Source organism: Eubalaena glacialis, chromosome 2 (genome assembly GCF_028564815.1).
Source record: "Eubalaena glacialis isolate mEubGla1 chromosome 2, mEubGla1.1.hap2.+ XY, whole genome shotgun sequence".
NCBI classification, from domain to species: Eukaryota; Metazoa; Chordata; class Mammalia; order Artiodactyla; family Balaenidae; genus Eubalaena; species Eubalaena glacialis.
This window is the reverse complement of record NC_083717.1, coordinates 24,416,522-24,434,863: the sequence shown is the minus strand read 5'-3', so window position 1 is coordinate 24,434,863 and position 18,342 is coordinate 24,416,522. Positions and strand designations below refer to the sequence as shown.

The 18,342-nt window shown below is 44.0% G+C and overlaps 1 protein-coding gene across 1 annotated transcript in view; it reads left to right on the top strand.

Annotated features, from left to right (window-relative positions):
• Positions 1-306: 306 nt before the first annotated feature.
• ITIH2 (inter-alpha-trypsin inhibitor heavy chain 2) overlaps positions 307-18,342 on the top strand; it is a 38,027-nt gene continuing 19,991 nt past the window's right edge. The window contains exons 1-9 of the mRNA XM_061181648.1: positions 307-390; positions 3,105-3,179; positions 6,101-6,133; positions 7,684-7,853; positions 11,001-11,105; positions 13,374-13,536; positions 15,158-15,265; positions 16,086-16,214; positions 17,578-17,694. Of these exons, the coding sequence (XP_061037631.1) occupies positions 307-390; positions 3,105-3,179; positions 6,101-6,133; positions 7,684-7,853; positions 11,001-11,105; positions 13,374-13,536; positions 15,158-15,265; positions 16,086-16,214; positions 17,578-17,694 (984 nt within the window). The remainder of the gene's footprint in view (positions 391-3,104; positions 3,180-6,100; positions 6,134-7,683; positions 7,854-11,000; positions 11,106-13,373; positions 13,537-15,157; positions 15,266-16,085; positions 16,215-17,577; positions 17,695-18,342) is intronic.

Below are 18,342 nucleotides of genomic sequence, written 5' to 3'. Positions count from 1 at the left end.
AAAAAAGCACTGCACATCTGCCCGACCCTGCCTTGCTCTCACAGCCCAGGGACTGCCCCCAGCTCTGCTGTTTGAATAACCTCTGGGTGTGTGATCCATCCCCCCACCCCAGCTTAAGTTTGAACTCCAGAACAAATATTTGTCCTGTTTTGGAGCAAAGTTTGAGAGCTCTCTTCTTCTCTTTTCTCTCAATCCTCTTTTTGAAAACCAACTGTACGGCTCTGTTGTCGTTCTGATCGTGGCTCAGGGAGAAGTGGGCTCCTTCCAGACCCGGCGCTGGAGGGCTGGGCAGAGCAGCCTAGCACAATGAAGGGGCTCATGCGCTTTCTTGTCTGCTTCCTCCTTTCTGAGTCACAGGGCTTCGAAATCCCCACCAACGGACTTTCAGAAGTAAGTACTTCCAGAAGACTTCCTTGCTGTCGGCCCCATATGTTAGCTTGGTAAATAACCTGTTACCTGTTGCTATTCAAGGACGGTATTCTGTGTGGAATGGAAATTCATGATAAAATTAATCTGAGTAGACGTGTTCACTATTGTAATTACTGGAACCTGTGTTTACCCTTTTTTTGATTCAATATTTGTATATATTGGAAAATGATCACTACAATGCCTTTAATATCTCTCACCATACATAGTTACAGTGTTTTCCCCTGTGATAAGGATTTTTAACTTTTTATTTTATATGGAGTATAGTTGATTACCAATGTTGTGATAGTTCCAGGTATACATCAAAGTGATTCAATTATACATGTATCTATTCTTTTCCAAATTCTTTTCCCATTTAGGTTGTTGTGTAATATTGAGCAGAGTTCCCTGTGCTATACAGTAGGTCCCTGTTGGTTATCTGTTTTAAATATAGCCGTGTGTACATGTCAGTCCCAAACTCCCTAACTATCCCTTCCCCCCTCCCTTCCCCCCGGTAACCGTAAGTTCTGGAACATATATTTACCCTTTAAAGCATCAACAGGTTTTGCATGAGAACCAAGTTCATAGCCCGGCCCCATAGTGTACCGTTTATGAAGTACAGCTGCCCCCTCCTGATCTAAAAAATTGGGGATAATAATTGATCTAACCCAAAGGGTTGTTATAAGAATTAAGTGACATATGTAAACTACCCAGCACAGTGCAAACCTGAGGAAGAACTTAATAATTATTAGCTCTCATAACTATTATTATGAAATATCATTATCGCTCTTTTACTTAAGAGTATATAGAAAAGTCATTTTCAAAGCACGTTGTTTGTCATACCTAAGTGAAAATGATTTCCAAATTAAGGACACTTAATATTCCTGTTAAAGGGGAAGATTGGGCAAATGGACGGGCAGAGTGTAGGAATTACTCCTGGGGAGCTCAAGGTCTTCACCTCAGACCCTTGATCATCCCCAACGTATTGGAAGTCTTGGACTGAAAGTCATACAAGAGCTTTTTTTTTTTTAAGTAAATTTATTTATTTATTTATTTTTGGCTGTGTTGGGTCTTTGTTGCTGCACGCGGGCTTTCTCTAGTTGCGGGGAGCGGGAGCTACTCTTCGTTGCGCTACATGGGCTTCTCATTGCGGTGGCTTCTCTTGTTGCGGAGCATGGGCTCTAGGCATGTGGGCTTCAGTAGTTGTGGCTCGCGGGCTCTAGAGCACAGGCTCAGTAGTTGTGGCTCATGCGCTTTGTTGCTCCTCGGGGTGGGTGGGGTCTTCCCGGACCAGGGCTCAAACCCGTGTCCCCTGCATTGGCAGGGGGATTCTTAACCACTGCGCCACCAGGGAAGCCCCAAGAGCTATTTTAATGCCAGAAAAGCAGCATGTATTCTGGGAATATCCTAGAAGGCGCAGCGGCTCGTGATACTTACAGAGTGGATTACCTACAAAGATGCCAAAGAACACGATGGCATATTTGCAAGAAAAAAAAAAATCACCCTGTCTGCCTAGAAACTATCATATTTTCTAACACTTTACAAACTACCAGAGTATGTTGGAAATCTCATTGACGAAGCCAGGAGTTGGAGGCAAGATATCCAAATGTGTTTGTGCTTTTTCAGTCACTTACTGGCATTCCTTTCACATCGCCATTTCTAACTCAATGGATAATGGTCCACATTTACCTAGTAAGACACCTCTGATGCCCCCAAGATCTACCCAGTACTTCTGCCAGGCACCTACCTGATCACTGGACTACTGTAACTCCTACTTGGATATCCCATCATCTTCAGGCAAACTCAGAAATGAACTCCTGCCTCCAGCAAATTTGGAGATACTAACTCTCATTTACTCACCTCTGAGACGTAACTAGCAAACAAATATATTAAAGAAATCATTGTAGGGACTTCCCCTGGTGGCGCAGTGGTTAAGAATCCGCCTGCCAATGCAGGGGACACGGGTTCAAGCCCTGGTCCAGGAAGATCCCACATGCCACGGAGCAACTAAACCCGTGCACCACAACTACTGAGCCTGTGCTCTAGAGCCAGCGAGCCACAACTACTGAGCCCGTGTGCCACAGCTACTGAAGCCCGAGTGCTATAGGGCCCGCATGCTTCAACTAGTGAGCCCATGTACTGCAACTACTGAAGCCTGCATGCCTAGAGCCCGTGCTCTGCAACAAGAGAAGCCACTGCAATTAGAAGCCCGCACACTGCAATGAAGGGTAACCCCTGCTCTCCGCAACTAGAGAGAGAGAAAAAAAAAAGAAATCATTGTAACAGACACAGAAAACAAACTTAACAGTTCCAAAGGGAAAAGGGGGGAAGGATAAATTAGGGATTTGGGATTAGCAGATACACACTACTATATATAAAATAGATAAATGGCAAGGACCTACTGTATATATAGCACAGGGAACTCTACTCAATACTCTGTAATAACCTGTATGGGAAAAGATAGTGAAAAAGAATAGATTATATGTATATGTATAGCTGAATCACTTTGCTGTACACCTGAAACATTGTTAATCAACTATACTTCAATTAAAAAAAAAGAAATCATTGTATGAAAAAATGAGATTGCCCAGAGATATAGAAAACAAGACAAAATAATATATTGAATACAGTACCTTATGCCTGTCACCAGCACCCTGTTTTTTGTTGATAGAAATAAACATCCTAAATTCTTTTTTAAGTTTGCAGAATATGGAGACCTTGTGGAACTGGCCCCAGGCAAATTTCAATTTGTGCCAGAGAACCGGAGGTACCAGGTACAGTAAACCTCAGTTCCAAAAGGGAAAATAAGTGGAAGAGATCATGATTGAAGAAATAAGAAAAGGATTGAGGTGATTTTTGCTACATTTTCTCAAGAACATGTTTTTTTAGCAGCAAAGAGTCCGGTGGTTTTACACCCGGGGGAAACACTGTCCAGCTGAAATAAAGGGAAACCTCCACATGGCTGTCTGTTCATCTTCAAACTGTAATGGTCACCTTGGTCCCTTAGAGAATACATGGCTACGTGTTTTCTTCAAAGTTTAAGATTATGGGATAGTTTTACTGCCTTGTATGGAAGAGTTTCCTCTTAGGACACTTCCTATTGGGGCCGCACATGCTCTCCTACCAGTCTGAGTCACTACTGTCTCGGGGAGTTGCTCAGAGAGCACAGGGGACCTGACCATGCTGGCGGTCTCCTCCCGCATGCCAGCAACAGCACAGACAAAATGCTCTAACTCATGGGGTGAGTTCTCCAGGGGGCCAAGAAGGGTTTGGCTTCTCCCATGTAGAGCCCAGGTGCTAAAAAAGGAGGTATTTGTGGAAGCAACTCTAAGCTGACCTATGACATCTTTTGTGCGGGTATGAATTTTTGACCTGCTGCAAGTCCAGGCTTTTTGTAGACCGATAATATTAAAACCCAATAGGCAAGTCCTCACGTCAGGGTCTTCATCTGAAAGGGAAAACATCATCGTTGGGGATTGCATTCAAAAAGTCCAAAAGACCCACAGACATAGAAAACAAACTTAGGATTACCAAAGGGGAAAGGGGGAGAGGGATAAATTAGGAAGTTGATTAACAGATACACACTACTATATATAAAACAGATAACCAGGACATCCCTGGTGGTCCGGTGGTTAGGACTGCACGCTTCCACTGCAGGGGCCACAGGTTCGAACCCTGGTTGGGGAACTAAGATCATGCAAGCCGCGCAGCACAGCCAAAAAATAAATAAAATTAAATAGATAACCAACAAGGACTTACTGTATAGCACAGAGAACTATACTCAGTATTTTGTAATAAACTATAAGGGAAAAGTATCCGAAAAAGAATAGTTATATATGTAGGTATAACCGAATCACTTTGCTGTACACCTGAAACTAACACTAAACTAACACTGCTTCCCTGGTGGCGCAGTGGTTAAGAATCCGCCTGCCAATGCAGGGGACACAGGTTCGAGCCCTGGTCCCAGAAGATCCCACATACCGTGGAGCAGCTAAGCCCATGCGCCACAGCTACTGAGCCTGCGCTCTAGAGCCCATGAGCCACAACTACTGAAACCAGCAAGCCACAATTACTGAAGCCCGTGCGCCTAGAGCCGGTGCTCCGCAACAAGAGAAGCCACCACAATGAGAAGCCTGCGTGCAGCAGCGAAGACCCAATGCAGCCAAAAATGAATAAATAAATAAACTATGCTTCAATTAAAAAAAAGTCTAGAAGAAGGCAGTCGTTGGCCTCGCTATGTCACATAATACCCCCTAAAATTTCAACTTACCCCAAATCAGGCAAGCTAAGCTAATGTCCCACACCATAATTATTACTTTAAAATCCATCTGACATTAAAGGTTCACCCATCACTCTAAAGCCAGTCAGTTTTCCATGCCCACAGGACAGTCATTCATGTGGATACGGTAAGTCCCCTACATACGAATGAGTTCCGTTCTGAGAGCACGTTCGGCAAGTCCAATTTGTTCGTAAGCATGACAAAGTTAGCCTAGCTACCCAACTAACACAATCGGCTATAAACCTACTGTAATAGGTTTATAATACTTCTCACACAAATAATGCATAAAAAACAAACACAATAAAACTTCTAAAATAATTTTTTTAATTTTAATTTTTTAAATTATTATTTATTATTTTTGGCTGCGTTGGGTCTTCATTGTGGTGCGTAGGCTTCTCATTGCCATGACTTCTCTTGTGGAGCACGGGCTCTAGGTGCGTGGACTTCAGTAGTTGTGGCACATGGGCTCAGTAGTTGTGGCTCGTGGGCTCTAGAGCACAGACTCAGTAGTTGTGGCACACGGGCTTAGTTGATCCACGGCATGTGGGATCCTCCCAGACCAGGGCTTGAACCCATGTCCCCTGCACTGGCAGGCGGACTCCCAACCACTGCGCCACCAGGAAGTCCCAAGAAAACATTTTTAATCTTACAGTACAGTACCTTGAAAAGTACAGTAGTACAGTACAACAGCTGGCGTAAAGGGGCTGGCATCGAGTGAACAGGCAAGAAGAGTTACTGCCTGGAGGAGGGAGAGGAGGTGGGAGATGGTAGAGCTGAAGGATCGTCAGAAGTAGGAGACGGAGGGCAAGCTGCAATTTCACTTATGCCTGACGTTGATGGAATGCACGTTCGCATCTTCAAAAGTTCGCAACTTGAAGGTTCGTATGTAGCGGACTTACTGTAATTCTCTAGCATAGCGGTTAGGGTACAGAATTTTCCACCGTGCTTGACTCAGGGGCTACACCAAGGAGGAAACGCATCCAAGTCTCTGCTCCCATGTAGCTTCATCTAGTGGAAGAGACAGACATGCCTTCCCACTGCCTGGCTTTGAAGAAAGACTCTGCTGCTGAGAAAACAATCAATCAGACAAATAGACAGGATAAAGGTGATCTGTGCTACTCAGCTTAAGTTTGGTTGAACATTTTCATTTGAAAACATAGGTTTTAGCATTGTATCAAAGGATGATGGGCATGCAACGAAAAAGTGACTGAGACATTTGTTCACAGAAACACACCAGTGGGAAAATAGCATTCAAGAATATTTGATAATTATGTCTTGGTTCCAGTGAATGAGTTATAGCTCAGCACTGAAGGAAAAAATATCTTTTGAGGAAGTATATTTTGAGAAAACAGTTTTTGCCCTCAAGGTAATAAGCAACACGCTTCTGAAGAATGATTATCCAACTTCCTTTCACAGAGGAGTGTTTCTGGAGAATCTGGAGAAATTATGGTAAGTTTACTTTGATTTTGTTAAAAATTGATGTCTGAATGACTTTTCTGTTACCTATTATCGAGAAATCAATACGGGTGCCTCCTTTGTCTTCATCACTGAGAACGTTTACCTGACTTTCGAAATACCCCCTTGCCCAGTTCTGTTTGGAAGTGTGTCTAAAATTCAGCATGAAAGGGTGCAGTTTGTATGCAGCCGGGAGAGCTGTCCCCAGGAGCTGAAAATGTCCCTTCTCTTTACTTTCGCAAGTTTTGCCAACAGTGTAGGTGTTTCTGGAATAAAAACTGTATATTTATTCCAACAGAACAGTTTTGATTTAAAATAGGACACAACAGCTTTGGAGGGTAAAGCCGTGAGTGTGGAAAAAGCACTCAAACATGAAATGGCCCGATTCCCTGAGATGTTCGGAGTAGAGCTTCCTGTGGCAAGAAAACATCAAGAGGAAGGGGTTCCCTGGGCTTCCTGCTCTGAACTGACAACAACTGTGAGAAGCTCTGGGTTAAGGGGGAAGAAGGACAAACAATGTAGCCTGGGTTTTATCTCAGCTTGAGGTGGGCTGGATGTTAATGTGTTGAAAGGTTTAATCTTGGATGACAAAGTTTAGGGATATGACACCTAGTATTGAAATAAGCAAAACCTTTCGGAGAAAAAAGCAAAACCTAGTGCGTCACATCACTGCCATAATCCTGACAGTTTAGAGTCACCTCCTAAAATATGTGTGTTTGCAGTACTTTGTCTTTGAGCATACGGATACTGGAACTGCCTTAAATCAGTAGAGAAGGATTGGGATTAGGGGTCCAGAGTACTGGACTGCATCAAAACGCCCTCTGCAAGATATTCTGTTCTTTGCTCACATCCATCAGCATTCTCATATTTTGTTTTAATTTGGGAAAGGACAAGAGGACTGCGAGAAGGTGAAATTACAATAGATAAGGTTGAAGAAGGTAGGTGGCAGTGTGGGGCTTTGGGGACCACATGTGTCTTCCACCCCACTGTACCCCTGGAAGTGCCCAGGTCCCCTTCCAACGCTGCAGTCCTGCATCCTTCCTTCCCTCTGGCCCTGCATTCAAAGTTATTTCCTGCACCTTCGTAATCCAATCTTGCTTCCCCACAACCATTTTCTCCTCGTACTCTAACCTTTAAAATCATTTTTAATAGACTCATAGCGCTTGAAAGGCATCTCAAGATATCTCAGGGCTTTGTTATTAAATTTTATTTATTTTAATTTCATTTTTCCTCTGACTTTTAAATTTTTATTGTTGTTGATATTTATTTAATTTATGACTTTGCTTTTTTAATCTTTGATCTGTTTGGTTCTGAAAAGGGCACATTAAAGTTTACTAATGACAAAAAAAAAAAAAAGATATCTCAGGCTTCTGCCTGAGGGATATTCCAAGAAGTTAGGAGAATGCTTAGTAATACCTGAGTTATACGCTTAACGATGCCTTACAATTGTTTGTAATAAAATGGACCAATGTTAGCATTGAATACGTAGTGAAGTTCTGTGTCATTTTTCTCTGAGTACAGTTGTATTTTCTCGCCAATTACAGGAGGATGTTGATCAAGTGACTCTTTATAGCTATAAAGTCCGGTCTACTATCACTTCCCGAATGGCCAACACTGTCATCCAGACCAAAGTGGTGAACCACTCCCCACAGCCTCAGAATGTCGTGTTCGATGTGCAGATTCCCAAAGGAGCCTTCATCTCCAACTTCTCCATGTGAGTAACTCCCGTGCAGAACCAGAAACTGGATATGCTCTGCTCACAGAATCGAACCCCGTCACAGTTAGGATGGACCTTAATGGCCACCTATTCCAGTGGTTCTCGCTTTCAGAGCTGTGGACCCACTGGACATCAAGAGTCATCTTGGGGTGGGTCCCAGTATTTTGCTTCTGTTCAGAGTAACAGAATTTGTGAAGCATTTGCTTTTCTTTTCTAATAAATTAAAGCATCCTTAAGCCTATCTCTGTGGTAACAACCTCCCACTTACTTGGGGAGAGAAAAATATATGGAGTTCCCCTGGGTTACAGGAAACCATATATGAGTGTGTAGGAGGTTGCAGGTCAGCATCATTTATCACATGTTTCTTTATGGGGAAAAAAAAGTGGAGAACCGCTGATTAAATCCAGTCACGTGTCCAGTGCTTGAATTCCTCTGTGTAGCCGCTGACAAGGGAATTATCCAGGCTTGACTTGAATATCTCCTTAATGATAAACTCACTACTTTCCAAGGCAATTCACTCAGTGGTTGGCAGCGCTTAGAATTATTTCTGCCACTTAATTGAAATCCGTTCCATTTCCTACTCAATGACTCTAGTTCTATTCAGAAAAGAATTCTTAAAAAATTCTCTACAAAATGCATACTGAAGTGTTCAGTGATGAGATGGTCAGCTATCTGAGACTGGCTTCAGAATAAATGAGGTGGAAGGAGGGGGTATAGACAATGGAGGTTGGCTGAGTATTGATAATGGTGTAACTCAGTGATGGTTTCATGGAGGTGTCTTACATTATTCTATTTTTTTGTATGCTTAAAGATTGCCATAATAAAAAATTTTTGAACCACCCCAATGTCTTTCAAATAGTGAAGGCCAGTTATTTTGTTCCCACCCTGAGGCTTCATTCATCAAGGGTAAACTTTCCCTGTTCTGCCAATAGAGGAATAAATAAAATAAAAGGTTCAAATACCAAGCACTTTGGCTTCTAAAAATGGCAGAGCCATTTTAATTATATTTTCTAAACAAAACAAAGCTTCTAAACAAAACAAAGGTTAGGGGGAAAAAAGGCAATTTGTGACTTGGAATTGGACTTATTGGAATTGGAATTCATGGATTTTGAATCCTTTGAATTGTCTGAGAAATTTATTTCCGAAAAAAATTTTTTTAGTCAGCCTTTTCTAAAAAGCAAATGTAGAAGGAAAAGCTTTTATGTAGTGGTATTATATGACACTGTCTAAAAAATTATATTAAAACTAGTTTAATAAATTCTTATTTTTAAACTATATGACTAGATATTCCAGGTATCTCATCTTTCCGTTTTCCTTCATTCTTTCAATTCGTCCCCATCTCATTCCTTAGAAGATTTGAGGTGATGAAAGACAGAATTGTGAAATATATGTTTATTTTGGTCTCTCTGTACTCCCGGCTGAATGTATAAGATCAGAGAAGATAGCTCCTTACATCACCACAATTTAACATGAACTGCACAGACCTCCATCTCCAGTCAAAAAACTTCTCCTGCCTATTTATCAAGGTTCCGAATATTCCACCATTAGAGATTATTTCCTTTTGTCATAAAAACTTTTTGGTCTTCGAACCTTAGCATGATTTGATGGAAATAGTGCCGACCTGGGCACACAGGGTCCAGTTCTAGCTCTGCCTCTGAGCAAGTGTGTGACCTCAAGCAAGTCGCTTGTCTCCTTGGCTCTGATTTCTCTCACCTACAGAGGTGAACCAAGCGTGCTCGACAAGCGTGCTGTTGGCATTTGGGACAGGAAACTCCACCTCACGTTGCAGAATGTCTAGCACTCTTGGGGTCGCCCCATAATGCCAGTAGCCCTTCTCAGTCATCAGAACAGCCAAAAACTTCTCCACGCACTTCTAAATACCTCCTTGGGGAGAGATACTGCCCATTTGAAGGCCAGATGTTCCATTTTGCTTCTAAAATTCTGTCATTCGACTGCTCCAACTAATCATTATTGGGACGGATTAGGTGATGGCCAGCTAAAAGACAGAGGTGACATGAGCACACAGAGGTCCCCGAGGGAGATATTGGAGAGATAAACACAAACTTTGCGAAGAGATTGACAAGCACCTTTCTTTATCTTTCTTTGCTCTTTTCCACCCTCACAGGAGAGCGGAATGCCCCCAGGCCACCCCAGATCCTTAACACACGGGAGAATGATCTTATAAACCAAAAGTCAGCCAGATAACTAGTGACTTATCAGTCACCAATCCTAGGCACATTTGTCATTCCAAAGGGATGCACAAGAGAACAACCCTTAATCTGAAGGGTAAAACTGGAAAATGAAGAAACATTTAAAAAATTTTTTTATATTGGAGTATAGTTGATTTACAATGTTGTGTTAATTTCAGGTGTACTGCTAAGTGATTCAGTTGCACATATACATGCACCTATTCTTTTTCAAATTCTTTTCCCATTTAGGTTATTACAGAATATTGAGTAGAGTTCCCTGTGCTATACAGTAGGTGCTTGTTGGTTATCTATTTATATGCAGTAGTGTGTATTTGATAATCCCAGTCTCCTAATGTACCTCTCCCCCTTCCACGTTTCCCCTTTGGTAACCATCAGTTTGTTCTTTAAGTTGGTGAGTTTCTTTCTGTTTTGTAAATAAGTTCATTTGTATCACTTTTTTTAGATTCCACATATGAGCGATATCATATGATATTTGTCTTTCTCTGTTCAACTTACTTCACTTAGTATGATCATCTCTAGGTCCACCCATGTTGCTGCAAATGGCATTATTTTATTCTTTTTTATGCTGAGTAGTATTCCATTGTATATATGTACCGCATCTTGTTGATCCATTCCTCTGTCGATGGACACTTAGGTTGCTTCCATGTCTTGGCCATTGTAAATAGTGCTGCTGTGAACGTTAGGAAGAAACATTTTAAACACTACAATATGCGAGAGGAAGCTTTTAGGACAGAAGCCCACCTCACCTCTCTTAATCACACTATCAGATAAAGGGACTCCTGTGAAATATGCAAACGTCTCCATGTTTCCTGCAGGTTCAGAATGATAATTAAATAATTCATTAAGTCCACCTGGTTGGGTTGTTGGCTTGTTGTTTGTTTGTTGTGCTAAGACTACTATTTGGACCAACTGTAGGCCCTCTGTCATTTTTTAGGACTGTGGATGGCACGACATTTACTAGTTCTGTTAAGGAGAAAACGGTGGGCCGGGCCCTCTACTCGCAGGCCAGAGCAAAAGGCAAAATGGCTGGATTGGTGAGGTAAGGTGGGGGGGTCCTCATCCACTGCTGCCCCCGCTCAACCCCAAAACCAGCCTCCAGGAAGGCACAGAACCTCATCCTCAGGGGGCAGAGTTAGGTATCGCCATTCCTGTTTCCCTAAGGCCTCCTGCAACACATGAGTTTTGGATGATCTCACACGTGTTAGCCTTACATAGCTTGCCTTGCATGTAGATGGCTGTCCTGTCACTAAACACTGATTCCCAGCAGAGTACAGAGAGGAACTACAGAAACATTGGTGATCTTGTTACAGCACTGACCACATACACAGAAAGAAAGGTTTGGCATTTGTCTTAATGATTTTCTTGGCCTATTTTTATGGGGTGGCACCTTTTTCAGCACCAGTTACTTAGTTTAGATTCTGTTTATTTTTTTCCCCTTATGGTCTTAAATAAGACACTGGAAATGCCATGCCACCCTCAAAGAGGCAGCCTCTCCCACCAGAAATGTCAGAGGAATGTTCACTGATCCCACACTGTGTATCTAAGCTGCTCTCAGATCCTGCCGTCTTTTTTTCTTCATCTCCTCCTCCTCCTCCTCCATACGCCCAAATTTCCCTTAGTTGAAGTTCTTTTCATTTCATTCATGTGTTCATTCATTCAAAAAAATGCACTGAATGTTAACACTGTACCCAGCTCTGTCAAAGGTGACAGCAACGCTGCAACAAACACCATCAGGCCAGTGGAGGAGATGGCCACGGAACCAACAGTGTATAGGTGACTATAACATTTAGGTGACCATAACATATATAGCATATAGGTGACTATAATATATATATCATACAGGTGACTGTAATATGTATAATATTTAGGTGACTATGATACATGTAACATACAGGTGACTATAATATATATAACAGATGACTGTAATATATATAACAGATAGGTGACTGTAATATATATAATATATAGGTGACTATAACATATATACCGTATAGGTGACTACAGTATATATATTATATAGGTACGTGTAATATATATAATATATAATGGGGTAATATATAATGGTATAATGCGCTAATGTAGAGATGGTACAAAACCCTATGGGAGTTCCAAGTACCAAGTGAACAGTTCTGCCCGGGGGTCCAGAAGATCATCACAGAAGACTCGATGTTTGAGCTGAGCCCAAAGAGGTTAATAGAATTCAGCCAGGAGAAAGGACAGGAGAAATTCCAAGCCAGGGGAACATCTCCAGCATGCATCCAGGTTAAAAAGTGCTTTAAGTATCATTTTGCCGTCTTTACCCATCACTTTGACCACATCATCCATCCATTTATTATTTCTTCATTCCACAAATATTTCTTTACAGCAGAAACTCCTCCAGGTACTGCGGATACAGCAGAGAACACGGAGCTCGCATTGTAGCCTGCCCCCCCACCACCCAGATACATCAGGCCTCTCACCCCACGCTCTACTCCTAAGCTCTGTACCCGGCCATGCTCGTCTTTTTCTTCAGCTGCCCTGTATCCCAAGCTCACTTCTTCATGGTACTTCCTGATCCCAAACGATCCCATTATGCATGGTCTCACCTTGCTTATTTAGCCGTTTAATTTTTTTTTTTAATCACCCATTGTTTCTCCTAATGCGCAAATCTCCCTCATTTGACAGTCCTGCTGTTTTCTCTTTAAAACCATAAACACCTCAAGATTAATGATCACATTGGACTTGGTGTGTATGGGACTAAATAAGGCATTAGTGCTGGAAATACACATTCAGTTTGATGAAATAATAGATGTCTTCTTTCTGAAGACTTTCAAAATATAAAGAATCTCTAGAACGAGTCTCAAAAGCAGTAGAGGAAAGGCGTGCTGTCTTTGGAATCATCTAAACTTGGGTTTGAGTTCCTACCATACAATTGACTCACCGTGTGGTCTAGAGCGATTACTTACCCTTTGTGAGCCTCACCTGTCATCATTTGATAACAGGGTATTGGGATTCAGCTTGCAGAGCTGCTATAATAGCAATGATATGTGTGTCCAGTTCCTGGCACATAATAGGTGATCAATAACTAGTAGCTCTTTGCAGATGACACTCAAATCTGTAAGAAGCTCTGGAAGAAAAAGATCAGGTAGGAGAGGAGAAGAAAATTCCAGGCTGGTGGAATGAAATTTATCTAGAAGTTGCAGTTACCTCTACTGTACCTACCGTTCATTCTTCCGAACAATGAGCAGGTTGCTAGCCCAGGGAAGCCCGGCTGCCCTCTGCGTAGGTTCTGCCTGTGATGACTCACGTGGGGGGCTCGCACCTTTAGGAGCAGAGCCCTCGATATGGAGAACTTCAAAACCGAAGTGAACATCGCCCCAGGAGCAAAGGTGCAGTTTGAACTTCATTACCAGGAAGTGAAGTGGAGGAAGCTGGGGTCCTACGAGCACAGGCTCCACCTGCAGCCGGGACGACTGGCCAAGCACCTGGAGGTGAGCCCATCCTCCTACGGCTCTGTCCCTCTTCTGTGCTTTCTGCCTGTCCCCATTCCTTGTGGTGTTCCATGCCACTCGACACTGCAGGTCAGGGTGGCGTGCAGAAAGGATTCTGGGTTTGGAGTCAAGCAGGTCACTTCCTTGCGGATTTCAGTGCCAGCTCATCTCCTTATTAGCTGTGTCAGCTTCCTGTGGCCTGCTGTAACAAGTGACCACACACTGGGTGGCTGAGAACAACAGAAACGCCTTCTCACACAGTTCTGGAGGACGGAAGTCTGAAATCAATGTGTTGGCAGGGCTACACGCCTAAAGGCTGCCAGGGAGAGTCTGTCCTTGCTTCTCCTGGTATCTGGAAGCTGCTGGCATTCCTTGACTTGTGGCCACATCACTCTAATCTCTGCCCCCCTGGTCATATCACCAGGGTGTGACCTCTTCTGAGTGTCTTCTGAGTGTCTCAAGTCTCCCTCTGCCTTGCTCTTGTAAGAACACTTGTCGTTGGCTTTAGGGCCCATTGGGTAGTACAGGATGATCTCATCTCAAGATCCTTTATTGCATCTGCAAAGACCCTTTTTCCAAATCAGCTAGTAGTCACAGCTTCCAGGGATTTGATGTAGACATGTCTTTGGGGGGGGCTCCATTTAACCCACTACACTGACCTTCCAACATGGGACAAGTTATCCTGAGCCTCAATTTTCTCACCTGTGAAAAGGGTACTACAACGTTCTTAGATTCCTTGGTTACAAGTGAGATGAGCTTATGGAAGTAGGTGGCAAATAATAGGAGCTCAGTGAAGGTTGAGGTAGTTGTCTTCATCTGCTCCATGTTCCCCACATTGCACCCCAACTCTCTTCACCTCGAGAGCAATGCCTGTGGCAGGGCATTGGCTACCGATTTGAACTCACCTCTGCTGTAATCTTCACCTCTTGCCTTGAGAACTGAGCTGCTCTTGGCTCGAATCTTATTGACATCACATGAACACTTGTGTAAGAGGCAGAGCAGAACTGTAAGAAACCCAGGGAAGTGCACAGTTCAACCTGCTCTGCATTTGACGCATAGGAAGGTGAAGCAGACAGGTTGTAATTTGCCCATTGATGTAGAAGATTCAAGGGGATGAATGAATGGATCATGGTAAAATTCTCATTCCATTCTTGTTTCTAAATAGGGGATTTCCCTGGTGGTCCAACGGTTAAAACTCTGCGCTCCCAATGCAGGGGGCCCGGGTTCGATCCCTGGTCAGGAAACTAGATCCCACATGCGACAACTAAAAGATCCCGCATGCCGCAACTAAGACCTGGCGCAGCCAAATAAATAAATAAATATTTTTTTTAAATAAATAAGAATGGAATGGAATAGAGTAGACGAAGGGGAATTAAATCCCAGAGAAATGAAGCAATAGAAGGGGAATACTAGGTTGCCCAAAAGGTCTTCAGCCTACATGGTGAGATGCATTGTGTCACACAGAATTTAAAGAACTTGCAGAAGTGATGGTGGAGCCATGCTGGGTCATCTTTGGGAAATCCTGAAGATGAGAAGAGCAGCAGAGGACTTAGTAAGTGTACTTCTTGCTCAATCTTGAAAGATATTTTAATGCTTTGAGTAATTTCTTTCCCACCTCTAGGTAGATGTGTGGATTATTGAACCTCAGGGAATGAGATTTCTTCATGTTCTGGACACATTTGATGGGCATTTTGATGGAGTTCCCGTCGTATCTAAAGGACACCAGAAGGTACCACAAGCATTGATGTTACAGAGTCTAAGAGGCCACTGGCTCCTGGGTTCTGCTCTCCTCCTCTGCTCTGGGGGATAGAAAAGCCGTCAGGTGCTGAGCTGAGGGAACTATATGAAGGAACAGTGATCCCTGAGCAAAGTCTAGGGTCTCCCACAGGATATACAGAATAATATTACCAATTGTTTCATTGCATTTTGACCAGAGTCTGTCCCTTTTGGAGGTCCTGTCCCATTTCCCCCAGGTAATTTCACTTGACCAGTAGCTAAAAGACAGTTTTCACAGGGACTTGAAAACCACTGGTCCAGTGGTTAAGACTCTGTGCTTCCACAGCAGGGGGCAAGGGTTCGATCCCTGGTTGGGGAACTAAGATCCTGCATGCTGCGCGGCGCAGCCAAAAAAAGACAGTTTTCACATAATACACAGTGGATTTTCATTAATCACGGCAAGAAATACTCAGCCTAATTCTCTCTGCCTTAATGGCCAATAGTAACCACCTTTGGAGGGATCGAAGTCCTCTAAGAACCTTTCACCAACTCTTTCTAGAGCTGGTAGCTGTTTCTTCCTTGGGGGGAAAGGGAGGAATTCTTTGAATCTCTTATGAAGGACTGAAATCAGGCCAACAGCACCGCAGGCTGTTAGATGCCCCCTCACATGCTTTGGCACCATCCCTTCCATCAACAACGAGACCACCGATGCTGCCCGGATGCAGAATGGCCCTGGACCTCCACCTGTGTGCATGAGCAGGTGCAGCTGTCAACTCCTCACCTGGAATGGGAGGGGGGCCGAGACCGGGCTGTGACACTGCTGTTCTTCCCAGGCACACGTCACCTTCAAGCCCACGGTAGCACAGCAAAGAAAATGCTCCAGCTGCCCTGAGACTGCGGTCGATGGTGAGCTCGTGGTGATGTATGATGTGAACAGAGAGGAGAAAGTCGGTGAGCTTCAGGTGGGTGAAAACAGACTCTGGGAGAATGGCCCCGCCAAAGCCTAAGAACTGTTTTTTGTTGAATAATCCCCCCTCATCCCCCCCCGGAATAAACCTTGCCAACCTCTGGTTAGTTCCCAGCTGCCCAGGCGAGTGTCAAGGCTGCAGACAAGGGACCAAAAGCATATTTCTCGAAGTGTCGCTGAGCATTTTATGTCAAGATAACTGAATAAAGGTCATTGGGTCTCATGCCTTTGTCCCAGGAAGGTACGTCTAGGCCTCGAATGAAGAACCATAGGAAATCACAAAATGGGAATTTTCGATAACCTTCCAAGGCCCTTTGCAATGAGATGATCAAAGAAAGCATAGAGATTATGTTCCTTGTGAGATTTCTTGAGCATTTCCCTTTCCTCTTTTGTCACGTCTTAGATGTGTGTGCATATTTCCCTGTGCTAAAGTAATGAGGCCTTAGTAGCCAAGAGCCTGTGCTTCTCTCCAGGGATGGGGGGGACGGGTCGGGAAGTGTCCACAGCTACACACCTGACAGCTGGACACTGTAATGTCCTGGGGGAAGCAACCAAAGGGCAGTGGAAAGAGAATGAGGTGAGCCAGTCTTTAGCACCTACAAGAGAAGACAGAGGCGGGGATCAGGAATCCAGCTCCTCCCATTAACTTCTAGAACAACCCAGACTCCCCGGGGTGCACATCAAGGTCCTTCATGGTCTGCCCAGTGGGTTCTCTGCCCTAACTCCTTGAATTCATCGTGCTGAACCACTTATAGAGCCCTAAGTGTGCCAAGGGCTGCCCTGTCTGGAAGTCTCTTCCCCGGCCTGGCCCCCACCCCCCAGCTCAGTCCAACCCCGACGCTGGCAGCCTAACTGCAAACTCACGAACCCACGTTCAAGTCCAGCGTAGTTGCCCTTTCCCTGGGGAAGACTCCCTTGTCTGACTTAGATGCACCGCCACTGGGGGTGTTCTCGGAGCCTTTTATTTTTCCTGATCAAGGACTTAACACCCTGTGCTGCAAATTGCCTCTTTATTTGTCTGGGTCCTTCATTGCCCGCGAGCCTCAGGAGAGCAGGGACTCTTCCTGATCACCGTCGGTTAGCAGGGTGCCTGGGACGGAGGCTCTCGATGAAGACTGGGTGGGCTGGAAGGAGTGGAGGGAAGTACCCTAGGAGGTGAACTGCTGAGAAGGCTCAGACCTTCGCAGGGAAAGACAGAGTGGGAGCAGGAAGGAGAAAGGAGAAGCAGGTGGACACCAAGCCTCTGTTCTCTCCTGCTCCCTGTGACCACCCCCTCCTCTCTCAGTCCCCAGACCCTCGTCTTCCTACATTCCGAACATTGGTAATGGTTTGGCTCACAGATGTGTTCTGGTTTCCAGGTGTTTAATGGATATTTTGTCCACTTCTTTGCTCCTGAGAACATGGACCCAATTCCAAAAAACATCCTCTTTGTCATCGACGTTAGTGGCTCAATGTGGGGAATAAAAATGAAACAGGTAAGTACCCCTGGTGGGCAGTGGTACCCGGGGCTCCCTACCTTTTCTCATCCTCTCCTGATGATGCAATTGTTCGAGGCCCCTTCCCCCCAGGTCTTGTCTCAGCTCAGGCTGCTAACAAAGTCACACAGACTGGGTGGCTTCTGAACAGCAGAGATTTATTCAAAACTCACCTTTTTGAAAACTTTCATCTCAGTGTAACCTCTTCTCTGCTTACTCTTCTGCTTCATATTCTTTTCGTTCTTCTGCATATAACCCTTTAATACCTTGCCATTGTTCATAAATAACTTTGACATCACTATATGCATATATTTTCTAATTATGCTGTAATTCCTTGAGGGTGGCCATCCTGTCTCACGTCTTCCAGTTCAGAGTTCAACATAGGCTTATTCAGGATTAATGGTATAGATGCAATTCTAAACAAACGAGGAAATTTCTTATTTGATTCATCAATCCATCCATTCAACCAATTTGAACCACCAGCTAACCATTCATTCATTCAGCAACCATTTCTGACCACCCAAGTGTTCACTACTGTTCTAGGATCCAAAAGACGGAAAAGACATGGCCCTGCCCACTGTGCTTCTACCCCGGTACCCGGGTCTCAGTAGTGGTGTTTTTGACAGTTTGGGCTGGCTGATCCTTTGT